The sequence below is a fragment of the Gopherus evgoodei genome, chromosome 1 (assembly GCF_007399415.2).
Source record: "Gopherus evgoodei ecotype Sinaloan lineage chromosome 1, rGopEvg1_v1.p, whole genome shotgun sequence".
Lineage (NCBI taxonomy): Eukaryota > Metazoa > Chordata > Testudines > Testudinidae > Gopherus > Gopherus evgoodei.
The window spans coordinates 164060438-164088437 of record NC_044322.1 but is presented as its reverse complement, the minus strand read 5'-3'; the positions used below and the strand labels follow the sequence as shown (position 1 = coordinate 164088437).

At 41.3% G+C, this 28000-nt stretch overlaps 1 protein-coding gene across 1 annotated transcript; it reads left to right on the top strand.

Annotated features, from left to right (window-relative positions):
• On the top strand, nucleotides 1–27640 carry RIPPLY3 (ripply transcriptional repressor 3). Its single transcript, XM_030577957.1, has 4 exons — nucleotides 1–215; nucleotides 1653–1719; nucleotides 23850–23917; nucleotides 24723–27640. Exons 1-4 carry the CDS (start codon nucleotides 106–108, stop codon nucleotides 24898–24900), a joined length of 423 nt encoding a protein of 140 aa, XP_030433817.1. The 5' UTR covers nucleotides 1–105; the 3' UTR covers nucleotides 24901–27640.
• Nucleotides 27641–28000: the final 360 nt, after the last annotated feature.

Genomic DNA, 28000 nt, shown 5'->3' with positions numbered 1-28000 from the left:
TTTTAGATAAGTACTCTTGAGTGGCTGCAATAAAGGAGGAGCTGAAATGCCTAGAGAAGTAGCCAGCCAGGCACAGGAACACAAAACACCAGACAGGCAAGCACTATGGAGGCTGCAGCTGCTAAATTCTTGTTCCAGGCTACAGTGACTCAGATCTGTCACTCTGCCAGAGATATCCAGCCACATTCTCTCCATCCAAGAGAGCAGCCAGAAAGGTAAGAGAGAGGAAAGAAGAAATGCTTCTTCAACAACCCAGTTTTAAAAATCTCTAGCAGGAATACTATAATGTAGCTACAATGGGCAAAGACAGGACTTGCATAAAGGCAGGCATTCAGTCCCTGGAGAAGAAATTCAGTGTTCTCTCTAACTATTGACAAAATTTTTCATTAAAATAACAGCACCTGCTAAACGACACTGTGGGATCCATACCACTTCCTTTGGCAACAGAACAAAGTAATTTAAATAGCTAGCCTGTCTCATTGTTTAGACTTTAAATGCACATTGCCCATAATCAATGTGACCTCAAATAGCTGATTGGAAACAGACTCCACCATAAAGAACTATCAGCTTAAAAAAAATTAAAACACTTCTCTGTTTTATCTCCTATTTTTACATGTTAAAAACATATTACAGAGCTGATCAGAATTTTTATTTTTGCAAAAAAATTGTCCTTTTTATTTGAAGAAGGTTTCCAAATGATAATTTTTTCATTCAGCTCTAGTTACAAATAAGGTTGCGTTAACTGAAAGATAAGAACTGTTTTTTCAGTTTATTTCCTTTGAGTGTTTGACAGCAGTTAGAGTATAATCAGTTTCACTCTTTCCCCTTTGTGTGGGTATTTAGAAACAGAGGAGAGAAAAGACATTTAAAAATAGGTAAATGTGATTGTAAAACTAAAAAATTATTAGAGGGGAGAAAGAGGCTGGTGTAGTACCTGAAACTGCTTACATTTTTATTAAATTGATTAGATTTCAAGTCAGCAGCATCACTTTAATGCAATAGATTGCTAACTTAACAAAAATAGATCAGCCATCCTATGATCAAAAGATAAGCAAAAACCAAAAAAAGTTGATCATGCAAAGCAAGGTGTAATCCACTTTAATTAGGAATACCTATTTGGGATGTCAGAGAGACAAGGTAGGCGAGGTAATTTCTGTTGGAATAACATCTGTTAGTGGAAGGGACAAGCTTCAGAGTTCTTCCTCATGTCACTGAGGAATTGGGATAGTATAATTCAATAAACTGCCTAATTTATTTCATGAATAATAAGATTCATAAGAAGTTAAGTATATTCTAGAAATTAAATATTCTAAACATTGATTTACGTGCAATTTCTTTGTGAGCTCCTTGGATTGTGAAATCAATTAATATTGTACTAATAGCTAATATGTGGGAGTAACTATTTATCCAGTTCAGACTTTCCTTTGATATTAATTTTAGTGCATGTAAATTGACAGCACATAGAGAAGCCCATGGGCAGAATAATATCTGCCACTGAAATCACATTTACCCACATCAGCGTGTTGAGACAAGAATAAACTTATTTCAAAGGCACAGATAGCATGTAATGAAGGTAACTCATTGCACTGAAATGTGCCTATTATCATAAAGAATTACCTATGAGAGTATGTTGTCCTTCATTAAACTTTCAGCAACCCTACATTATGGAGACCCTGGATTCTCACAGCAAGAGATGCTGAACTGGGACGTCAAGGAATGGTAAGGTTAAGTTCTGGAAAAAATCTTCAAAGAAAACCAAATGTGTTTAAAAAAAAAAGTCAAAACTAGGAGAACATAGGAGGCCAATTTTCTCATTATAAAAATTAGGGCTGTTGATTATTCGCAGTTAACTCATGCAATAAACTAATAAAATTTTAATTGCATTGTTAAACAATAGAATAACAATTGAAATCTATTAATAATTTTTGGATATTTTTCTGCATTTTCAAATATATTGATTTCTATTACAATACAGAATACAAAGTGCACAGTGATCACTTAATATTTTTATTACAAATATTTGCACTGTAAAAATGATAAAAGAAATAGTATTGCAATTCACCTCATAGAAGTACTATAGTGCAATCTCTTTATTGTGAAAGTGCAATTTACAAACATAGATATTTTTGTTACATAACTGCACTCAAAAACAAAACAATGTAAAACTTTAGAGCCTATGAGTCCATTCAGTCCTTCTTCTTGTTCAGCCAATTGCTAAGACAAACAAGTTTGTTTACATTTATGGGAGATAACACTACCAGCTTTTTATTCACAGTGTCACCTGAAAGTGAGAACAGGAATTCACATGGCACTTTTGTAGCTGGCATTGCAAGGTATTTATGTGCCAGATGTGCTAAACATTCGTATGCCCCTTCATGCTTCGGCCACCATTCCAGAGGACATGCTTCCATGCTGATGATGCTTGTTAAAAAAAGAATGTGGTAATTAAATTTTGACTGAACTCCTTGAGGGGGAATTGTATGTTTTGTGCTCTGTTTTACCTGCATTCTGCCATGTATTTCATATTATAGAAGTCTCGGATGATGACCCAGCACATGTTGTTCGTTTTAAGAACACTTTCACTGCAGATTTGACAAAATGCAAAGAAGATACCAATGTGAAATTTCTAAAGATAGCTACAGCACTTGACTCAAGATTTAAGAATCTGAAATGCCATCCAAAATCTGAGAGGGATGAGGTGTGGAGCACGCTCTCAGAAGTCTTAAAAGAGCAACACTCCAATGCGGAAACTACAGAACCCGAACCATCAAAAAAGAAAATCAACCTTCTGCTGGTGGCATCTGACTCAGATGTCGAAAGTGAATACAAAGCAGTGCTGCACTGCTTTGGATCATATTGAGCAGAACCCGTCATCAGCATGGATGCCTGTCCCCTGGAATGGTGGCTGAAGCATGAAGGGCAGGGGTGAAAGTAAGGTGGCACAGGCTGGTACGGCGTACCAGTAAAAAGTAGCCGCCAGTACCAGCCCGTACTGCTGACTTTAAAGCGCTGCCACAGCAGCACTTTAACGTCACTGTCCCTTTTGTGCCGCCCATCGGCAGCCCTGCCGGGCCCTTTAAATCACCGCTGGAGCCCCAAGTGGTGCAGGCCAGGCAGCACGGATGGACAGGCTGGGGGATGCTGACCTGAGCCCCTTCCCTTCCACCCTAGGCGGAGGGGATCGGAGGGGAGACAGAGCTGGGCCCATACCAGTAAGAGCTCTGTTTTACTTTCGCCCCTGATGAAGGGACTTGTGAATTTTTAGCGCATCTGGCACGTAGATATCTTGCAGCGCTGGCTAGAACAGTGCCATGTGAACGTCTGTTCTCACTTTCAAGTGACATTGTAAATAAGAAGCGGGCAGCATTGTCTCCTGCACGTGTAAACAAACTTGTTTGTCTTAGTGATTGGCTGAATAAGTGGACCTGTAGGCGCTAAATTTTTTTCTTTATTTTTGAATGAAGTATAATTCTATATTTGTAAATTCAACTTTCATGTTAAAGGAGATTTAATTACAGAAATTGTATTAGGTGAATTGAAAAATACTATTTCTTTTGGGTTTTTTTACATCACAAAGATTTGTCAAAAAAAATAATTATAAAGTCAGCACTGTACACTTTGTATTCTGTGTTGTAATTGAAATCAAAATATTTGAAAATGTAGAAAACATAAAAAATATTTAAATAAATGGTGTTCTAGTATTGTTTAACAGTGTGATTAATCGCTTGATCGCCCTAATAAAAATAGAACAACAGTTTGAGGTATGTTCTTTATAAGTCTCTGTTATTGTCTGTAAAAACAGGACCTGGGATATGATAGCAGATGTGAAAGGAAGCACAATAGTTAATGTTAAACAACAATTTCCATTTTACCACCATTAAAATAACCTCTCAGGCTGAAGGTTTAATTTTTGGTCTCTGCCTAACTGTGAATGAGAGTGAGAAAGTTTTTGAACAAAAAAAGTGATTTTTTTTTGGACAGTGCTACAGCTAAAACAGATAGGGGAAGAAAGTTGAAATGTGGTATAAAAATAGTCTTTATTCAAAAGTACTTCTTAATAGTCTGGTGATAGTTTTTTTTAGTTCAAAGTACATAGCTCCAAGGAAGGTGTTAATAAATGTAATGTAGGTTCCAATCCTTCTAACATTTATGCACATGCTCAACTTTAAGCATGTGAATAATCCTATTGACTTCAATGGTAGTACTCACATGCATAAGTGTTTGCAGGATCAGATCCATAGCTATGTATCTAAAAAGTTACTGAAGGCATAGCTAGCTAAGGCTACAGCTATCCACAATGTACATCTTATGAGGGCCACTGCTCATAGCGATTCCCCTACATTCTAAGGTGTGGAGCACCTTTTCTTCCCTTTTTGTGGGACTTTTAAAGTTGGAGGCTGTTGCTGACCCAACCTTTGGATGGCTCCTGGATGAGAGTCAAGGAGGCAACTCCAGCAGGCTTACAGAAGAATGTACCTACACAGTAGAGTTCTAAGCTTTGCTGGCAGGTACCCATCAGATGAGTGGGTCTCCTACCCAACACTCCTTAGCACATCTGCATCTATGGATACTCAGAACTAGCAGTGAGAACTTGAGGAATAAAGTTGCTAGAAGTTACAGAGAGACTGAGCAAGTTGGAGGAATTAAAAGTTTCTGGGATCAGGCAGCTGTAATATTCTTTACATTGAAAAAAATCATATCTGTATAGAATGCTTTATGCAACCTATACATGAGGTTTTCAGCTGTGCCTGGGTCCCACCAATTTATTCACTGAATGTATGAAGTTCATCCATGTTAATTGCTAGGAGCCTGTACTGTTAAAAAATATACACACATTTCAAACAGCTAGATTTAATAGTAATGTTTCCCTTGTTGTCCAGAACCTCCCAACTCCCTCTCTTTTCTGCTGCAGGGCCCATCCAAGCTCCCCCATTAAACCAGGAGTCTCCACAGTTGGGGACCTAATGAGGAATGAAGGAAAAGAGCCCCACTTTGGCACTCTTTACCAGGTGCACAATAGCTGAGGAAGATTCTTGACTACTTTATAAGGTGGGGGGCTGGGTAGCAAGGGGGAAGGCCCATTCTAATAGACTTAAGCAAACTTCCTCAGCTACAGAATTCCTATATTTGCAGAAGAATAACATCTACCTATGAGCTTCCTCAGGTGCATGAGGCAAGATGTTCTGTTGGTGTCTAGCCAAGTAATTCTATATTATGGAAATTGCCCATGCTACATCAACAGAGCTTTGAGTCCCGAAGAGTGAAGTAGCTATATTTTTCCCTCTTCCTTTCATAAAAGAAACAGGAAATTCCATACAAAAACCACATTGAGAAAGTGAAAATTGCACAGCAAAACACTAAGGAATGGAAAATTGGCAACATAAAGATTACACAAGCAATCTTAACTCAGTCCCTTAGTGCACATGCATTACAATGCAATCTTTAGTTGTCTCATCATTAAGGCAACTGTCATGGGTATTTTTAGTAAAAGTCATGGACAGGTCACAGGCAACAAACAAAAATTCACAGCCCATGACTTGTCCATGACTTACCATAATTTGCCCTGACTAAATCTTAGTGAGGATGTGGTGTCACTGCTGGGGGGGGGGGGAGTGGCTGGGGACCTGCTCCTTGAGGGGGTGTCCCAGGGGGCCAGCGGCACCAGCGGCTGGGAGCCGCCAAGAAGCACCTGCTCCAGCCACCCCCAGGGCTGCCCCCTTCCCCCCCTTCTCTGCTGCTCCAGCAACCCCAGGACCACTGCCGGGGGCCAGTGAGTAGTGGCTGCTCCGTCTGCCCCGGGACCACTGCTCAGGCGGTCCCTGGGGCCACCTGAGCAGCGGCTGGTGCGGCTAGCTCTGGGGCCGCTCCACCAGTGGCTGGCATGGCTGGCTGCAGGGCCAACTGAGCAACTGGCTGCAGAAGCGCTCCAGCAGAAGCCTCAGGCCAGCTGCTTGGGCGGCCCAGGGGTCAGCGACACTGGCTGCTGCAGAAATCATGGAGGTTGTGGAAATTCATGGAATCCATGGCGTCCGTGGCCTCCGTGAGACATGAAGCCCTACGGATAATATACTTTTCCTCATATATCACAAAACATACAGGTTTTCCTACACCTGAAATACATATATATCATTTTCCAACACTGTCTACCGTTGCGTATGCCAGAGAAGTCTATTAAAGTATTGAAAAATGTTACACATTAAGTCACACTTACAAACAAAGTTAAATTTAATAGTGAAAATGTGGTGGCATATAAGGGCACCTGATTTAGATGTGCAATTAACTGCTTCATCCCCTGAATGCTTCTGATAAATTATTTACTCTTGGTTTAAAGAATGTGTGATATATGGGTTCTGACAAAATTAATACACACTTCAAAGGGAAGATCATATAAAATGTAGGTCAAAGAAATACTAGAACATTTTAATACCGAAAATAATTTAAGTATTCAAAATATTACAAGATGCTATACACATTATTTAAATGTGCGTAGGAAAAATAGAAAGTATGTCAAGAGACCATCCTTGTTGTCGTGGAAAATTGACCACACGGTTGGTTTTGGATCAGACAGCCTGAGGCACCTTTATTGCTATAACAAGACTACAAGATTACAAGTATGCATACAGGGAGAGACAGTGTAACCCCATGCAAGAGGTAGGCTGCTCCTCTTTACAATTTTTACCAAGCTTATAAAGGTTAAAACTGCAAAACGTCATATTGATTACACAAGTTATTTGCCTTTTCTGGTAAATTAATATTGCAAATCAGCAGGTTATTTTACTGTTAGTTCAGTTTGGGGTATTTCCTGTTATTGTTCTTTTGCAATTATGCTGACTGTTTTATAACCCCCCTTAATTGCAATTACATATTGCAAAAGCCATTACCATATACAATATTGCAAATCAGCAAGCTATTTCAACATGTTTCATGTGTTCTGGCAGTGATTGCGCTGGTCATTCTGTGACCTCTCCTTAAAGCAAGCTATTTCAACATGTTTCATGTGTTCTGGCAGTGCTTGCGCTGGTCATTCTGTGACCCCTCCTTACAGTTACCTAAGTGAGCAATATTTGCTACACTATACTTGCCTAAAGCTGAACTGGCACTCAAGGGACTTTCTGTCCTCCTCCCAGTTTCTTTTTTTGTCAGTGTGTCATACCCCATTTCTTCATACTTTAATGCTTAGTATGCTGATAAACCCATATTCAGGCCTCGGGATCCAACAAACAAACTGTCATTATTTAGCATTGTTTAGTTAAAGCCCGGAGCCTACACACAGGGGCCTGCAAAAACAATTGCAAAGTTCATTTAACTATAAAACAATGGCAAAGTTTATCTAACAAAACGGGAGCGGGGAGGGGGTTATGTTCCCTATCATTCCCTCCTTTTGATGCCTTTTGCATCAAATACTTAAACTTGGATGTTCATTAAATTTCTGATCTCAGAGTTTACAAATTCAGTCTTATAGGGTGATTCCACTTTATATGTCGGGGAATTGGGTTGCCAAGGCTCTAATTCCTCCAAGGGGACAAGGGCCACCTGATGGGTTTGGGTATACAAAGCAGGTGCAGGGTGGGAACAACATGTTTTGCAGCAACAATAGCAAAAGCAAACATTTAATAATAACCCTAATAATAACCCTCCCCCCAACAAGCCCCATAGTATATACTGATGGGTATGGGGGGCTTGGAGGGCTTTAGTAATAGAACACAGAAAATCCATTTCAAACAGTTGTAACTTTTATGGGCCGTTTGGAAGGCATTAAGTTTGGTTTGGTACACGTTTTTGAGAAGATGGACTTGTTCTTGCAATTGGGAAATTTGCTGGACCTCCGGGAGGAGGGACACCAAGGAATGGAAATGATTGGGTATCAGAGCGGTCCAATTGAAAGGGATATGGAACGATAGGGAAGCCTGCTACGTCTTGTCCGCAGGCCAATAAATAACATGAGTGCTTATGGTCGTGTTCAGATTAAAGGCCACATCTCGTAAAACAGATGAGTTAACATGAACACAGCTATTGTTGGCCTGGATAAGAGGTTGGGAGGCAATGGTTGTTATGTGTCCACTACCTTTTCAACAAATGTGCTTATGAATGGTAACGATTTCCCCCGGGTTAAGCTTTCTAATGCACTGGAACTGAGGAGGTTCTAAAGGCCCAAAAGTCCCCAGGTTACCGAGCCCTATCCAAAGATCAGGCGTTATTTCCGTGGCACCAATAAGGAATCGATTAGGGCCGTGGGGTGGTTTTATTTCCCATATGTTCCGGTGGACCGCCCAGTCCCACATACAACCTTCCCAAGGGCCTGAGAGGATTTGGTACGTGGGGGCCCACACTCCTTTCACAGGGCCATAAGCCTGGAAGGAACTCTGTGAGCGCCAGTGTCATAACTTTCCTACTCAGATCTGAACCTTAGAGTTCAGAACATGAGAAGCTAGCATGAAACTTCCAAACTTAATTACCAGCTTGGATCTGATATCGCTGCCACCAGCCAGAAGATTCCAGTGTCTGGCTCACTGTGGTCTCCCCCAAACCTTCCCTGGGGGACCCTAAGACTCAGATGCCCTGAGCCTCACCACAAAGGGAAATAACCCACTTCCCTTCCCCCTCTTTACCTCCTCCCAGATTTCCCCACCCTGGGTACTCTAGGAGATTCCCTGCTTCAAGTCCTTGAAACACCACACCGAGAAATCAAATATTTCTCTCCCCTCACCCAGACGTTATGTAAATTCAGGCTTAGTAAATCTAATACAAAGAGATTCTCTCTTCCCCGCTGTTTTCTTCCTCCCACCAATTCCCTGGTGAGCTGCAGACTCAATCCCCTTGAGCCCCCACTAAAAAAACAATCCACAGGTCTTAAAAAGAAAGCTTTACATAAAAAGAAAGGAAAAGACATAAAATGGTCTCTGTATCAAGGTGACAATATACAGGGTCAATTGCTTAAAAGAAAAAATGAATAAACAGCCTTATCCAAAAAGAATACAATTTAACACATTCCAGCATCTACACACATGTAAATACAAAAAAACAATATAAACCTATTGTCTTACTATCCTTGTACGTACAACTTGGAAACAGAAGATTAGAAAACTTGGAGATAGGGAGATCACTCTCAGAGCTGAGAGGGTCACCGAACCGAGACAAAGAACACCCACCCAACAACTTCCCTCCCTTGACATTTGAAAAATCTTGTTTTCTGATTGGTCCTCTGGTCAGGTGTTTGGTTCCCTTTGTTAACCCTTTACAGGTAAAAGAACATTAACCCTTAGCTATCTGTTTATGACAGCCAGCAATTCCACCCCGAAAACTTTTAAGTGTGTTTTCATGACCATAAATCAGACGGCATGCCCAAGGCATTTGTGAGGGCAGTGGGCCAGGTTTGGTGCTTGAGGTCTTCTTGAATGGAGGCTAGCTGAACATTAAGGAAATCCTGTACCTCGGAGCAAGCATGGTCCCACTGCAATGCCTTCCCAGCCTCTGTAGTGCGAATAATCATCTGTTTGAGCAAATCCTGGGTAAAGACACTAAGGGTGGAGATCACATGTAATTTACCTACCCCAGCCCGGACCCTAGTTACCTATACCCTGGAAATAAGTCCTGCGGCCCTTTCTAACTGTCCTAATTTATTTTTATGCTGTTGGGCCTTATAGATATTTCAAGCCGAGGCAGCACTGTTAGCCCCTTTCCATAGAGTATCGGTGATATCTCTTTTCTTTCGAGATGAGTGGCTTCAAGCCTATTGCTGTAGTAACCTGAAGGCAGCTCCTTGAGAACAATTAGGGTAGGTAGCAGCAATTTGGAAGTGAGTTAAGGGTAAGGAAACCCTAATAGTTCCCAAAGTAGCATTAAGTATGGTCCATTTAAACCCTGCAGAATCCCCTATATTTGTAGCTTCATACCATAACTGCTGTCTGAGGACTTGAATGCCCTGTTTGGATGCGATTATATTAGTTGTATGTGCGGGGGTATATTGAATTAGGGTGCAGGTTATATTTTCAGTCAGGGGAAAGGTTTCTTTACAGCCGAAGGACACTGTAGAAGGGCAGAATCTTCAGGTATTTACGGCAAATTTGGTTACTTGGGTAATTAAGAAGCAAAAGGGACCTCATTCATCAAGGGTGGAACACAGGCCAGGAATTAGCATTGTATCCACATCTTTTTGCCAATTATGTACAAAGTAAAGGGTCTTAACGGGTCGAGCATGGGGGTCAGTAGTTATGTTTACAAAGCTGATATACACGGCTCCAGAAGTTTCCCATTCGACCACCCGTTTATAAATGAGGCCTTGGACTGAAAAAAATAACCTAGTCGAGCAATAAGAAAACAGATCGCCAGAAGGGTATGGCCTGGCCCATTGTAAAATGTTAGAGGTAATGCCCATGCTAAAATTGGAATGGGGCCAAGGCACAGGAGTGCTGTTTGGGATGTCCTTTTGGGTCAGGACCAGGGCACGGGAATGATGGGGCGGGGGCAGGGGAGTAGTTGGAGGAGAGGGCTAGGTGTATTTAATAATTCAGGGAGCACTTGACACGGATACGGTACCTGGCCATACTTACAGGTAGCTGCTTGGGGGAATGAAACACAAAACCCAGTTTGTCCCACATTCCCAGGAGTACACCCCACAAGTCCCTCCTTGCCAGGTAACAATGATTTGCTGCATGACTTGGCCTGTAAAGTGGGTGCCTCTGTCACTGTTGATAAGGACAGGTAATCCGAACCGGGGAATGAAATCCTTTAACAGTTTCTTGGCAACTGTAATGGAATCGGCTTTTGCGCAAGGGTAGGCTTCAAGCCATCCAGAATACATACAGACGCACACTAATACATACTTATAAGAGCAGCATTTTGGCATGTTTATAAAGTCAATCTGAATACCTACAAAGGGTCCCCATGGAGTGAGATGAGCTGCCGGTCTAGTCCAGACTGGCTTTCTGCTGTTGTGTGCCAGACAAATAGGGCAAGAATTACAATATTTACAATATTGTTGAGCCATGATCCAAGCCATTAGCTACTGGGTCCAAAGAGGCGGGAGGACCCCAGGGCCATCCCTTCCTTTTCATGACAATAGAGAGTAAAGGGTTTTCTTATAATTAGGGAGGCTCAGTGCTAATGCTTGGGCCAGATTTGTTTAACCTGAGTGAAAGCCTCATTAGCCTCTGATATCCAAGGGATGGGGTCTGTGACCTTGTCTAAGGTCAAGTTTTGCAATTACAACATTTAAACATTTGAATAAAATTATTTTTACAAATACTTTTGCTGAATGTAGGCAAAACTGAGGAATTACTCAAATTATTTCCCATAATTTCCTGTATTTATTTTATAGGCAGGTCAAGTTTTAATGGTTTTTACCTTCTTAACTTTTACCTCTGAATACATGTTGATTTAAAATGGAAAAAACACAATTTATTTTGGCTTCCCTTTGGCAACATGACTGTTGATTACACAGAGCCACCTTAAGGCTTATGTGGGGTACTTACTACAGTTTCTATCTGCTATTTGTTACCAAAACAGATTTAAGTCTTTTACCATTCTCCTGGCCTTGACTGCCCTGTTGCAGCCATAACTTTGATGGTTTTTGTTTAGTTTTGTGTTCTGGTAAAAGTATATTGGTACTTAGTTTTACTGCTTAATTTTGTTCAATAACTACAGAGTTAACTTTTTTTTTCCTTTTTTTCCCTAACTTCCTCAAACTGCGGTTGCCGTTTGTTTTGTTTGGGCTCAATCCTTTTTCTTGCTGTATTATTTTTTTTTATGGTCACAGGCATTATTTTACTACCAATTTAACAAGGAGAGTGGGCTTTTTGACTAACCCCCCCTTTTAACTATTTATGCACGCCTATTTACATATAAACATTATATCTAGATGCATTTTGTCTAATAATTAATGTTTCCTCTATGTTCGGACTTAATACAATTTGTCCTTGAGGCAATAGCAACCCCTCAGCACCGGTACATTATAAGAAAATAATAACAGGGCTTCAAACAACAAGTAGAATAGGGAGAGCAATAGCATAAACAGCACAATAAAATTTCTTCTTTGGTATAGTTTGAGAGAGGGTTGTACTATATTTTTGGGAAGTGGTCTTGCTGAGTTCAGACAAATTTCAGCCAGTTGGGCAGACCCAATGTGCCCATTTTGGCTAGCATGATCAGCTCACAATGCCCACAGGGAGGGAGAGGCCTTAACCAGCAGTTCCTGTTGCAACGAGGAAGGGCTGGAGTTGGTGTCCCCCACAGGAGCTTGCTCCTTTTGTAGCAGGGCTAAAACTTTTCTGCACAGGATTAGGCACTTCCAGAAACACCCCTTTTGGGGAGTAATATCTAGTGCAATTTAATTTACACAGCAAATCCCTTCCCAACAGACTAGCAGGGGAGCAAGGACTGAGGAGAAACGCATAGTACTCAGTGAGAGGGCCGATTGAGACTGACAAAGGAGAGGAAACAGGGTGGGGAATGGGGGTATTTCCCACACCAATGGCAGTAATAACTTCTGAGGAAAGAGTGCTGAAGGGAAATCCTGCACCCTAAGAGCAGAACGCAAAGCTTCAATATCTATTAAGCAAGAGGTGGGCACTCCGTTTATTATACAAGAACTGAAGGGCCAGTTTGATCGACTGGCTGACAATTAAAAAAAAAAAAAAAAAGGCTGGTGTGAAACTCCCCCAGGATGAGAAAAATGCTTAGGAGGTCGTGAGGGACAGTTTTTTATAAGATGGCCTTCCTGCTTACAGTAGGCGCAGCATTTTTTACGAGGGCATTTATTCTTCCAGTGTCCTACTAGCCCGCACGAAAAGCAGGCACCGGGTTTAGGTGGGAGGCTTACCAGGGGCTTCACCCTTTTCATCCCCGGTACCTGTCTCTGTTTGGGCAACCTTTTACTAGTGTCCTGCATGGTTTGAATGTGCAGAGCCATAAGCTTAGACTCCGTCTTCTCCTTTTCCCTTTCCAGTTGCCTATAAAAGTGTTGTGCCGCAGCTAAAATACCCTCTAAATTCTTACCTTTCCGGTTAACGACTGCAACTATGGGAGGGTGAGAGGTATCTTGACCTTCCCCTTCATTAATGGCTACCGGTGGGGGCCATTGTTTATATTTCATAAATAAGTTATTTAAATTATCTGGTGTGGATAATGGCAGCAGCCTAGAGGCCACCGCTCCCCAAAGAGGGGCTCCCGGACCAGCTGCAGACTGGCCTGACAGTCCCTGGACACGGACTAGCTTTTTCTGAGTTTCCTGGGCACAGACTAGATTTTTCTGAGTTTTTTTTTTAAGTTTAAATTTTAACTTCTCTTGGGAGTCCTTCAGACCCCTTATTTGGAATTCCTGGTGCTGTTTTACTGTCTCATCATGCCAATTAAGATACGCATTGAACTGCCCCTGTGGTATGGCGTTGGCAAGAAGTGCACCTCGCAGGCACACAATCCTGTCAAGGTCGAAACTCCCTTCCAGTGGAAACTGTAATTTTGGATCATCCCTAGTATACCAATTTCATTTCTGTAAATATTTACATGTCAACGGACTATAACGTACATACACATATGCAGCAGGCATGCCTCTTGGTGGGACTGAGATGCCTTTGGATCCATCAGTCCCCATTCTTACTTCAGCCCACTTTCACTCAAGCCACACACACAAGGGAATGCTTACTTGGATTGCCACGGTTCTAACACCAATTGCCTCTTTTCCTGCCCTTGGCCGGGGCAAAGGGGTAGGTTTCCATGGACCTGCACCACGGCGGGAGACCTACAAGGGAAAGAGGTAAGGGGGGGCGAACCTATAAGAAAATCTGTGGTCCCCGCACGCCTTTTCCCTTGCCCAGAGCACCAGCCTTTAAGCCAACGGTGCCTCTGGAGCTAATGAGTCAGCGGTGCGGTTTTCCTGGGGGCTCCCCCTCTCTCTGAGAAGGGAAGGGAGCTTATGGCTCTGGAAGGCAAAGAAAGGGACCCTGCGGTCCTTTAAAAGACAGTACTCGAAGAGTGGTCACAGGGTCATAGGTCATGGAAGGGGAAGGGAAAAAGGACGGGGAAACATGCATGCACCTCAGCTGGATAGCCACTTACCAAGGCCTGCCAGCTGGGAAGCTTCACAGTCCTTCCAAGCTCAGCTGTAGGGCTTGCTTTCGAGACACTCCTGGTCACGAGCTTTCACTTTGCAGGAGACTCAGGGCATCTTCCCACAGCTGTCACTCACACAGGCCGCTCGGCTCTCACGCACACAGGCATGTTCTTGACATAGTGGTCATGGCAAGAAAACTCAAAACCCGGGTCCCCACCAATCCTGGTAGGAAGGGGACCCCCGATCAACTCCCAGGGCATATTAGCTCAAGAGCTGATCAGGACTCTCCGGACCAAAAGGAGCACGGTCTGTGGGCTGCCAGCTACCACGACGTTACCTTTAGTGACATTTCCCCGGGGAGAACAACCAGGTCCCAGATCAGTATCTGGACCCATCAAGATCCCTGAAAGGGCGTCAGGCCTGTCTGGCAGATAAAAGTTCAAATCCAGCTGGTGACTTACCCCAGCCAGAGCCTACGGATGAGTCCTCTCCCAGACCCCAACAGAGATTTCAAAAGGTCTCTTACCTCTCGGACGGGCCCGGGTGTGGGAGGAAACCATCCGCGTTCCTTCGGTCCAGGGAAGTCATCCGTGGAATCTGAGTCACGGCACCAAATTGTCGTGGAAAATTGACCATACGGTTGGTTTTGGATCAGACAGCCTGAGGCACCTTTATTGCTATAACAAGACTACAAGATTACAGGTATGCATACAGGGAGAGACAGCGTAACCCCATGCAAGAGGTAGGCTGCTCCTCTTTACAATTTTTACCAAGCTTATAAAGGTTAAAACCGCAAAACGTCATATTGATTATACAAGTTATTTGCCTTTTCTGGTAAATTAATATTGCAAATCAGCAGGTTATTTTACTGTTAGTTCAGTTTGGGGTATTTCCTGTTATTGTTCTTTTGCAATTATGCTGACTGTTTTATAACCCCCCTTAATTGCAATTACATATTGCAAAAGCCATTACTATATACAATATTGCAAATCAGCAAGCTATTTCAACATGTTTCATGTGTTCTGGCAGTGATTGCGCTGGTCATTCTGTGACCCCTTCTTACAGCAAGCTATTTCAACATGTTTCATGTGTTCTGGCAGTGCTTGCGCTAGTCATTCTGTGACCCCTCCTTACAGTTACCTAAGTAAGCAATATTTGCTATACTATACTTGCCTAAAGCTGAACTGGCACTCAAGGGACTTTCTGTCCTCCTCCCAGTTTCTTTTTTTGTCAGTGTGTCATACCCCATTTCTTCATACCTTAATGCTTAGTATGCTGATAAACCCATATGCAGGCCTCGGGATCCAACAAACAAACTGTCGTTATTTAGCATTGTTTAGTTAAAGTCCGGATCCTACACACAGGGGCCCGCAAAAACAATTTCAAAGTTCATTAAACTACAAAACAATGGCAAAGCTTATCTAACAAAACGGGGGGGGGGGGTGTTATTTTCCCTATCATTGTTTAACCAGGAGATCTTCAATGATCTGAAACTCAAAAAGAGTCCTACAAAAAGTGGAAACTAGGTCAAATAACAAAGGATGGATATAAACAAAATTAGAAAGGCAAGGCACAAAACAAGATTATACTAGCTAGGAACACAAAGGGTAACAGGAAAAAATTCTATAAATACATTAGAACCAAGAGGAAGAGTAAGGACAGGGTAGCCCATTACTTGGGTGGGGGGAGACAATAAACAGCAAATGTGGAAATGGCAGGAGTGCTAAATGACCCAGTGAATGTCCTTGAAAATGAGGTAGGATCAGAAGCTAAAAAAGGGAAAGAACAAGTTAAAAATTACTTAGACAAGTTAAATGTCTTCAAGTCACCAGGGCCTGATGAAATACATCCTAGAATACTCAAGGAGCTGAGTAAGAAGATATTTGAACCATTAGCAATTATATTTGAAAAGTCCTGGAAAACAGGAGAGATTCCAGAGGACTGAAAAAGGGCAAATATAGTGCCAATCTATAAAAAGGGAAATAAGGACAACCTAGGGAATTACAGACCAATCATCTTAACTTCAGTACCCAGAAAGATAATGGAGCAAATAATTAAGCAATCAATTTGCAAACACTTAGAAGATAATAAGGTGATAAGTAACAAGCACAATGGATTATTCAAGAACAAATCATTACTTTGACAGGGTAACAAGCCTTGTGGATGGGGTGGGGTGGGATTAAATGTGGTGTATCTTGACGTCAGTACGACTTTTGATACTGTCTCACATGACCTCATAAACAAACTAGGAAAATACAACCTAGATGGAGCAACTATAAGATGGGTGCATAACTGGTTGGAAAACCATTCCCAGAGAGTAATCAGTCGTTCACAGTCAAGCTGGAAGGGCATATTAAGTTGGGCCCTGCAGGTATCAGTTCTGGGTCTGGTTCTGTTCAATATCTTCTTCAATAATTTAGACAGTGAACATAAGAACATAAAAACGGCCAGACCAGGTCAGACCAAAGGTCCATCCAGCCCAATATCCTGTCTGCTGATAGTGGCCAGTGCCAGGTGCCCCAGAGGGACTGAAGGGGGGCAGGATAGCTCAGTGGTTTGAGCATTGGCCTGCTAAACCCAAGGTTATGAGCTCAATCCTTGAGGTGGCCACATAGGCATCTGGGGCAAAAGTTAATATTTGGTCCTGCTAGTGAAAGCAGAGGGCTAGACTCAATGACCTTTCAAGGTCCCTTCCAGTTCTAGGCAATTGTTATATCTCCAATTATTATTATTATTTATTATAACCTAACAGGTAATGATCAAGTGATCTCTCTCCTGCCATCCATCTCCACCCTCTGACAAACAGAGGCTAGGGACATCTTTCCCTTTAAAATGCTTAACAGGAGTCCAGAGTGAAAGTTTTTATTTAGTTCTCTAATCTTCATGGATTATTCCATAGATCTGGATTATTAATATCAAAAACTAGCAGAAAAAACACACAAACATTTCAGGCCATCTTTATAGATTTTAAAGAAGAAGAAAAGAGTACAAGTTTGACAATACTTGTTAGATGCACCACATTATGTTACAGGTTTGTCTACACAGGGGTGGGGCAACTAATCTGCCACTTTCGAGTTAATTCACTTTGAAAACTCTTGCGTATGCACAACACAACTAACTGTAGTGCATGAACTCTGGAGACCCATTGCAAACTCAACTATCTTTGCTGCAAAGCAAGTTAGTCTAGTATTGTTCATGTGCATGCAGTGATGCTATGCGCTGCTTTGGTAGTCTTTTAACACCTATCCCATGGTGCTTTGCAGGCAACCATTGCTGACATGTCTGTTTACCTCTGTGCCCTCCCCTGCTCTGGGATGAAGTTGACTGCATGTCCCTACACATTTAAAAGCTGGCACACAGACAGATTTTGTCCATTCACTCCTGGATTCCAGTTTACCACAATAGCTGTAATAATACTCCAGAAGCCTCCACTATGCCTTGAGCAGCCAGTTGGAGCCTAACCAAGACCTTGGAGCTCATCACCACCTGACGCAAAGTATTAGTGCAGGAAGCTCTTGTGACCAGCCACTGTAATAAAAACCTTTTTTGTGGACATTGCTAGATAGATGTCAATGAGAAGGTGGCACAATTGGGATGCCAAACAGGACCAGATAGGTAGTGAAAAGCTCAGGAGCACCTACATTAAAGACAAGGGACAAAAGGGAAAAAATCCAGCAGGGGACTTGTTTCAAGTCCTTATCAATGACAGAATGGTTGGCAAACCTGAGGGGCATAAAACAGAAAACTTGTGATGAAATGTTCATGGACATTATTACAGCATCCCAGAAACAAAAAAAATCCAAAAAATGCAGAGAGGTAGAGGCAGTATCTGAAGACTAAGAGGAATCCAGCAAGGCCCTTTCCAGGGAGATCACTGCAGTGGCAAAGAACAGTATGGAAAGAGATACAGGGACGAAGAGCTCCTGGAGGCAATAAAAAGCCCTGATGCTCTGTTGCAGCACGTTACTGTTAGGGCAGCAGGCAATGCAATACTGCAAACCACCACCCAGCCATGTTATGCAGCCCCTGGACAATACAGACTACGAGAACAACTCCCCTCCCCTCTCCCAGAGGCCATTCCTCCTTCCAGACCATCAAGAACAGCGGCAAATGGACCTCAGCCCTTTTGAGCCCTCTATTGCCCCTGGTATCTTTGAGCTTTGGCCCTCTATCCCAGAAAGCCATAAACCAGAAGAGCCAGAGTCAAGATCTATACTTGCCAGTGACTTTAAACTCCTCAGCCCATTGTGTTGTGCCTGGCAGTGCACTGTTTTGTTTCACTGGTGGTTCAATGAAACGGTTTTGTTTTTAACATGTTGTTTAATAATTAAAAGCCATTTGTCATTTTTGTTTCAGTTGAACCTTCACTTCTGTTACATAACAGATTATGAAATTAAAAATTCATTATTACAGCAATGAGGAACCAGCAGTTCATTTTACATGGAAAATAGTTGTTTGCACTGATTCATAAGGTTTTACAAACACATGTAGGCAACAACGCAGGGTGCAATAGGTATTGCCACAATGTTGCACTTCCAACACCCATAAACAATGTTGAAATGAAACTAATGCCACACCCTTCACAGGTTTAAAGCTTTATTTACAGCTACAGTTTCAGGCTTGAGACTCAAAATAAGAGCAATAGGCAGCCCTGACAGCATTTACCTTGGCTGTTTGGGTTCTGTATTGGACACCTTGTTGGGTGCTGAAGCAGCTGAGCAAGTTTCTGCACCTCAGCCTCTCATCCACCACTAGCTTACTCTCACAAATATAGTGCAAAATACAACCATTGCTGCTATGATCGCCAGGATGCTTTTCTGCAGCTTCCCATCTACTTCTCCAACAGCACCATTTCACTTTCAGATGTCTACTCAGCTTCTGTTCTGCAGCTACTGAAGCAGTAGTTAAACAGTTTCTTCCTTGTGTCCAAGTGGTCTGTGAATGGCTTCATTAACGAGGGAAGCAGAGAATAAGCTGGGTCTCACAGGATGACCAAAGCAATGTGCACATCAATAAAAGTCCACAGTGTTGCTGGGGCAAACAGTCCTTTCTCCATTAATTTTAATAGAGCAGAGTTCCAAAATATCCTAGCTTCGTGTGGACTCTTCCAGACAACCCAGCATTTGTGTCCATAAGCCTGCCATGGTTTTTGACAAGCCCTTGGCGCACCATGGAGAAATACTCTTTTCTGCTTATGAATTCTGAGCCCTGATGGGGCTAATAGGCATATGGGTCCCATCAATTGCCCAATACAGTCTGGGAACCTCATGCATGCAAAGCCATCAATAACCTCCTGAGAATTACCAAGCTTTTTAACATAGTGCAACAGTACCTTTTCCATGGCATCTGCATGACAATGACCGCAATGGTCGATCTTCCCACACCAAAATTGGTTTGCTATGGAGCAGTAATATTTGGGGGTGTCCAGTGTCCAGATGGCAATTGCTACCTGCAGTGCCCCAAACTCTTGGGTAAGCATATTGGTATGCTGCCACTGAAGCTCCAGGGCTAGTGCAGCACATATCTCCAGAAAGGTTGTCTTCCCCATCCTGAAATTCTCCATGACATACACCTGCATGACAATGACCGCAATGGTCGATCTTTCCACACCAAAATTGGTTTGCTATGGAGCAGTAGCATTTGGGGGTGTCCAGTGTCCAGATGGCAATTGCTACCTGCAGTGCCCCATACTCTTGGGTAAGCATATTGGTATGCTGCCACTGAAGCTCCAGGGCTAGTGCAGCACATATCTCCAGAAAGGTTGTCTTCCCCATCCTGAAATTCTCTCACCATTGCTGGTCATCCCACGTCTGCAGAACAATCATTTCCTACCAATCCACGCTAGTTTCCTGAGCCCAGAAACAGCACTGCACACTGTGAAGCTGCTCCAGGAATGGTCCTTGTGATGGGTTGGATCACAGAACCCCCCTTGAGAGCTGCCACCTGATGTGCCAAGACTACCTGTCTCCCTGCCTTTCTGCCCTGTCAGCTTAAGATTTCAGTGCCCTGCTTGGTTTGAGCCAGACTTGCTAACCTGCTGCAAACCCAGACCCAGGTCTGAATCACGTCGCCTAACAGCTGTAGGCTTACCTGAAAGCAGCTAACCGAAGTGTTCTTGTCTTTAACACTCAGATGCCCAACTCCCAATGGGGTCTAAACCCAAATAAATCCATTTTACCTGTATAAAGCTTATGCAGAGTAAACTCATAAATTGTTCGCCCTCTATAACACTGATAGAGAGATATGCACAGCTGTTTGCCCATCCAGGTATTAACACACACTCTGAGTTAATTAATAAGTAAAAAGTGATTTTATTAAATACAGAAAGTAGGATTTAAGTAGTTCCAAGTAGTAACAGACAGAACAAAGTAAGTCACCAAGCAAAATAAAATAAAACGCACAAATCTATGTCTAATCAAACTAAATACAGATAATCTCCTTCTTAGAGATGCTTCAGTAAGTTTTTTCCTCAGACTGGACACCTTCCAGGCCTGAACATAATTCTTTCTTCTGGTACAGCTCTCGTTCCAGCTCAGGTGGTAGCTAGGGGATTCTTCATGATGGCTCGTCTTTGTTCTGTTCCACCCATTTATGTATCTTTTGCATAAGGCAGGAATCCTTTGTCCCTCTGGGTTCCCTCCCCCCTGCCACTTCTCAATGGAAAAGCACTAGGTTAAAGATGAATTCCAGTTCAGGTGACATGATCACATGTCATTGTAAGACCCCAAGCCTTCACTCCTCCTCCTTGCCTGCAAACAGAGCCATCCACAGTCAATTGTCCTGGTTGATGAGAGCCATCAAGATTTCAAACAACCATTAATGGTCCACACTTTGCATAATTACAGTAGGCCCTCAGAGATACATTTCATGTTTCTGGTTTCAGATACAAGAGTGATACATTTATACAAATAGGATGGCCACCACTCAGTAGATTGTAAGCTTTGTAATGATACCTTGCAAGAGACCTTTTGTATGAAACATATTCCAGTTACATTATATTCACTCATTAGCATATTTTTATAAAATCATTATCAAGTGCAACATCACAGTCCTCTACTATCAGTTGCTTGGTGTCTTCCTCATCCCCATCCTGGTTCCGTTGCTGCTGAAGATTCTTCTGTTGCTGGAAGAGCTGCTGCCACCACATTGTCTGCTCTGTAGTGCTGCTGGTGAAGTCCAACACTGATTCATTCAGTGTTGAGTGCTGAAATACACATCAAGCAGCCTCTGTATATTTGAGGTTGCCAGAATAGTGGCATGGAGCATTGTTGGGACAGAGCTGGCTGACAGCAATTCTAAAATGGCGCTGGCCTACACATAAAGTAAGAACAGGGCAAAGACAGATGAATCATGGGGTTTTTCCTTTATTAAAGTTGAATTCCCTGGCTTCTGCTTTGCATCCCACAATGTGCAGCAAGAAAAAAACCACAATGGACTTTTCTCAGCAGCAGAGCAAAGGAGCATGGGATACCCTCCAAGGATGTCATGCCTTCAGTTCTCAGCAAATCACTGCCATGTGAACACAATGATGCACATTGACAGAGGGCATACCATCTCATGTGCATGCTACTACTGCAGCTTGCATACTGTGTATTCCCTGATGTGCAGCAAAAAGATGCAGATTAAACTCCTATGCAGACATATCTTGTTTTTCAGAGCCCCCAGCAAATCAGTACAAATATGCTCTTTTGCGTGTTTAGCCAGCATAACAAGATCCCTTTCAAAGTCTCCATCAAACAGGACACCATCTTAGATTCCGACCATCCTTTTAATAAGACCCAGATTAAGTTTTAGGTCACAGGTTTTCAGTACGGACAAGGCATTCTGCCTTGTTGTGGAAGGACTGTCATATTTCTCAACAGTATAGTATCCAGTGGAGAAAATGTCTTTCTTTTTCCTTGACTTTGAGTGAATATTTCTAGAGACAATCACCAAATGCCTGTCCTCCATAGAAAAGACTATATTTGTAGATTACAGTTTTATATTTGTGAACAAGCACTGAAATCCTGAGCCCAAAAGGAGTTGTTTTTTCCAAAAAAGCCATGATAATAGGAAGCAAGAGTGAAAATTATTTTGTGACAATTTTGCTGTAATGAAGGTTTAGACTTCATTATATGTAAACATTCAGTAACTACGTATTGATGAAATCTGCAGTAAATCTTGATTTTCTTTGTACAACACTTGAGGTCGTACACATATAAGGGGTAAAATAGGGCAATGGATTCATTGATCCAGGACAGAATTGTGAGCTGTATAGGGGCTTTCAAATACAAATTCAAAGCAAAGTTTTTATCTACATTTTGCTTCACTGACTTTAATCTTTCATAGTGCCCTCAGAATGTTTTTGTAAAGGGGCACTCACCTGTTGAGCAGCTGGGTTTGGTACTACAGTCCTTTTCTTGCTTCTGGTGTCCCGTGCAGGCTGCCAGCCACCCTGGGTGGGTTGTCAATGTCTTGACCCTCCAGTCAAGTCACAGTGTCCAAATAAATCCTTTCTGGCATATTAAAAGTCTAATAATTAAACAGTCTATTTCCCCTCACTAGGGCCTTCACCCCTACCTCTGGGCCCTTTAAATTCAGTCCTGTATTTTAGCTCCTAAACAAGGCCTGTCCCCTTCTTGGGATTTACACTACTTTATCTAGGCCTCTAGAGGAACCCAGCCCAGGCACCCTATACACAGCAGCCACACACTGCTCACCACCTTTATCTCCAGCCTATCTCAGGATCAACATCCCCAGGTTCTTCTTCCTCTGCAATTTCAGTGTAAATTCAGCCAGAAATAACCTCTAGCTACTTGTCATTCTCCTTTGACCAGAGAGGACTCCACTTTTTCCCTCCTTTGGTCCCAGACAGGAACTGATATGCTAAGCTCCTGCAGCTCCTTTTATCTGAGCCTGCTGGGTTCTGACTAGCTGTCTCTAGCCCTTGGAGAACCAGGTTTCTCTAGTTTTCAAGATAGCTACTCCAGTAAGGCCTCTCTAGGCAGCAGTGGTGGACCACTTTTGAGGTTCTTTTCCTTCTATCTTGCTTTTTCCTGGGGTGGGGTGCAGGAAAGCAGCAGGACTTCCCCAGTACAACCCATCACAGCTTTGCAGTACCAAGTTAGTCATTGCAGTATCAGAACCTGTGTAGGTAAGTTCAGCAATAGCTATCCATAGACTATTCTCTATGAACAGGGATACAGACTAGATGATCCAAAATATCTTTTTCATCTCTAATTTCCGTGGTACCTTCCTCATTTTGAAAAAATTCTGTGGGATCTTTGATTTCACTCAGCAGCTCCCTCTCCAGGACCAGGGTAAAAGGGACTTCAGTTTAACATCTCCTTCACAGTACCTCTAATAGTGCAGCATCTCCTAGTATTCCACTACAGTGTCTGCATTTGGGTAGGAGTAGAAATTGTGATGCGGCTCGAGTCCTCCATTTTAGAGGTTATTGCTGCCAGCTGAACCCAACCAACACAAAAAAAATGTCTTGGTGTGTTTGTTCAGCATCTAGCACAATGGACTGAGGCCATTAGGTGCTACATTAGCAAAGTAATAATAATAGTAATCATTTAAAATAAATGTTCCCTTTAAAACAAAAGCCTGAAATATTTAATTATTCATTTAGATGGGAAGGTTTAAGTACAGTAGTTTGAAAATTTAACTCAGTGGAATTATACTCTACAGATGTCTGATATTATAATACCTGAGATTTAATTAATATACATTACTGCATTTTCTTGCCATTACAAGAAAATTGTAAAATCTTAGATAATTTGTATAGCTGTTTCTAAATTACACATATGTGTCTTTACAGTCTGAACTGGACGGTGATCAGAGAAATTTTAGCTCAAAAGGAGCTTTGGGGTTTCAGCATCCAGTGAGGTGAGATGAATCCTATAAGTTGATCCAGGAAAAGTGAAATTTGTATTTTTATTCTTCAGTAATAAATTTCTTCCGTGGCAAAGTGTAATTCACCTGAGAAGACACACAAGGTAAGCAGGATCTGAAGCTACATGCTAAATCATGACATTAGAAAGCCATAGAAAGAGCCAATGTCATCCTGACAGACCAGATTTACCCCACTGTGGGTTAAGGTTTCATAATTAACATCCCCTCAGAAAAGGAAATTGAAAGTCAAGGTATCTAATGGTACATATCTTCTCCTCCTCTACCCAGAGAGATACATCTTACCACTAGAACCACCCCACACAAAAACAGATCGCAGCCTTAAACTAGCCTTCCAGCACCCTTCTTCAAACTCCCCACCACCATTAACAAACAAACATATTCTCTCCCTGACTACCAAGTCTGCACAGTTCTAGAAAAGTCACATTTGTCATGTTCTCAGGAGCAGCACTTGGTCAAATAGAGACCTCTGGCTACCCAATATTTGGCCTTTCCCTCCCAAAAAAGTAACTGGGGATAAATAGTCACTGCGAACACCAATAGTACTGACCAGGGAAGAGATGGGACTACTTCAGTAAGGCCTTTAGATTGAAGGATGGTTTAAAGCATGGAGAGATGAAGAGGAGAGAGAGAAGCCATCAAGGACGCAGAGGAGCCTCCCTTCCACAAAGAAGGGAAAAAATGTAGCCTTCACACACAAGCCTTGAATCAATTAGTCTGGAAGGATTCTAATAGTTTTACATGGTTTTTATAAGTGGTTTTTTTTGTTTTACTTTACTAGACTTTATTTGCCCAAATCTAAATCCCAGAAGTTCCTACACAACATTGGAAAGAAGGTTCTGGCCAGTTTTCCAGTACAAGCCACAATTCATTTCTACAATGACGACTCTGATTCTGAAGATGACGAGGAAGGAAGTCAGCTTTATAATGAACATAGTCAGCCTCTGAGGACCACGTAAATCAAGAAACAAAAAATGGCCTCTAATGTGTTTACTAGCAAAAATCATATAAACCAAAAAACAGATCTAAAGCTCATGTGAGAATCATCTTGCTGTCATGTGAAAAATAGTGGGGAGATGCAAATGGCAACAAACATGGAAGGTTTGTTTTCTTTTGGGGGGGCTTACAGGAACAAAAATCCTTAGTTTTTAGAATTTTAAGTTGCAGAGCTTTGTGTGGTCCCCAAACTCACTCTGGCTGGAGTAACATCTGTATTAAAACCATTAATGTCACTGTTACCATTGCACTGTGCTCAGCACAAATGCTATTTTATGTTGTGTTGGAAGATGAAAATATATGCCTTATTATGGGGAAAATATACATGCCCCCAACACCTCTCTACATTAGATTTTTTTGGTGAGATGTGTAAAATGAGAAACTCATATCCATTGTCCCACTATATCATGTGGGATTCTGCCTGTAAACTGCTACAAGTTCTGCTCCCTAAGTAATCAGAAAAGAGCCCTGCCATTAATCAGGAAAAGGTGCCAAAGCATGAATAATAAAAATATGATTTAACAGTGAATTAAAGGGTGTATTTGAGAATTTTAAACAACAACAAAAAAAAATGCTGAGGTATAGCTGTAGAAGGACCTTAGATGCATGAAAAATGTGCAGAAGAGAACATCTAAGAAGGGTCCAAACTGCTAAATTCAAATCCTAGTCTAAACTTTTCTAAAATTTAGTGGGTTTGAAGATGGAATTTTAGCATAGCTTATTACAAATCCACTATAAAGTTTGGATTTAGAGCAGAACATCCTCTAGTTTATTTTGTGTTCAGATGCAGGGTGACTAAGTTACTGCTTAGTCTTGCAAATTGCTTTCATAAGCCATTTTAACAGCATTATGCCATGTTCACCTTTCTAGATGAAGCTTTTAAAATCTGCTTCCCATCACAGACTTTGACATGTAGGCAGGGTTTTGAAAGGATTATTTATTGCACCCCTCCCCCGCAAACTTCCAAATTCAAATCTCTCTTCCTAGTTGTTCTCTAGTTTCTCACTTGGAGTATTGCTCTTTGTCTTACAAATATTTTGTACAGTTTCTAGATGTATGAAAATAATTAACTGCCGTCTTATTTTGAGTACAGCCATGATTCTGCAAAGATTTATGCATGTGCTTAACTTTATGTATGTGAATATTTCAGTTGAAATCAGTAGGACTACTCTTGTCCCTAAAGTTATGTGCTTGAATAACTGCTTGCAGAATTAGGGTATAAAACATTCCATTGCATTAAATTAGATTTATTGGAACAATATCAATTTAAGTTTTTAAATGTTTTCTCTCCTTTGTAAAAACGTGTATACAGATTAGAAAATAAAATTTCTCACTTTTCATTTGAGAAACATTAATGTTCTCCTTTCCCCTAAATTTCTAATGGAATTGAAATGAGCATTGCTATTTATTTCCTTCTTTGTGCTGCAGTCACATGATTACAATGTATCTCTGGGATCAGTTACAAGTCCAATCCTGTAGTTCTTCATTTAAGTACAGTACATGTATTGTCTTCTGTAGGTCATTTCATGTGAGTCATGATTGCTCATATGAATAAGGGATTGTAGAATCAGGGCCAATGTTAGTTACCAGCTGCTGCACTGGGTGGCAAAGGAACTAGGTTTTGTTTTCACATCATAGTTACTGCATGATAGTAATGGTAACAATGGGATTTTTAAGGAAAAGAGCATACTTGGAATCAGGGAATATCCCGCACTGCAGAATCCGACTGTTTTAAGGATAGATCTAATAAAGAAGAGTTCAAAATGTTTTGAGCATGCACCATTAACATTTTTACAAACTATTCAGTAAATGTAGACACACTGAAAGAGTGCTGTAAAAGCCATTTAAACTAAAATCAATTAACTAGTTAGCACACAAACTTTGCATTCACACTTTTTAATCTCGAACAAAGTATACACAAAGAAGTCCTTTAATGCTAGTAGTACCCATTGCCTTTGCATCTTTCAAGGCGCAGTAGCTGTTTTCATTATAAAACATTTTCTGTTTTATTCATCCTAAGCTGAAATTTTTCATATGAGTTTTGAGTCAGGATGTAAATATTATCCAAAAAATAGCTAACATTATTTAAGCTCTTACTCATACACTTTAATCTAATATTATTAAAGTTCCTTGAAGGGTATGAACTACAGGAAAAATACCGAGTTAACTAAAACTTTTCCAATTTCACTCATGCCATTATGTATAGAGGGATCTGAGCCCATGTAGCGTATGACAATATATTATCCATTGACTTAATATATTTCAGAAAGAGCCCTTAATATTACACAATACTATACCTTAACACAACTCTGACTAAAACACAAGACACATGCACATTTGAAAAAAAAGACTAAAGCAAAATACAACAATATGCTCATCAAAAGCAGTATTTAACTTCCAATATAAATTTTATTGATTTTTTGACTCAGACCCTTTGTCATATTATGAGAATACACTACCTCATCAACAGCAAGAAAGAAAGCTAAGAAAAACACAATAGGTACTTACCAGCTGAGAACAAAAAAACATCCAGCAGCTACTAGTTACAAAATTGCTCTCCTTGAGAGATGGCTAGTTAGCGCTGCAAAATTTTTAAAGGGCTACTAACAGAAATGCATGAAGGGGAAAAAATGTTCCTATAAAGGTCAACTGTGTACAGATGAACATTAGTAAGAAATAAGTAAATCACTAGACCATGTGCTCCTGAAGAAAGATGTATTTGTATTATACATATCAAATGCATCTTTGTGTGTGTTTATTTAAAAGGGGAAATTATAGCATTTTAAAATGAGTAATATTTGATATAGTGTGAATTACAATATTGGAATATTACATTACAGAATTAGTTTTTTAAGCAAGCTAGGATAAGAGGCATATCCAACAGATAAGATAAATTGTATGTATTACAATCCTTCTGGGAGGGAAAAATGTGACAATAAATTTGATATCCCTGCATTTACATGGATTACACTGCTCTACAGCCAAAATGCTTCTGAAATAAATGTAGTCCAACTTTACTAATTCTGGGTCACTGAGAACGAAAATGATGCTTAAAATTGTTGA

Coding starts and splice junctions, on each gene's coding strand:
- RIPPLY3 (XM_030577957.1), top strand. CDS start 106: ATGGAGGCTGCAGCTGCTAAATTCTTGTTCCAGGCTACAGTGACTCAG. Junction 216..1,652: donor CCAAGAGAGCAGCCAGAAAG/GTAAGAGAGAGG, acceptor TTAAACTTTCAG/CAACCCTACATTATGGAGAC. Junction 1,720..23,849: donor AACTGGGACGTCAAGGAATG/GTAAGGTTAAGT, acceptor GTGTCTTTACAG/TCTGAACTGGACGGTGATCA.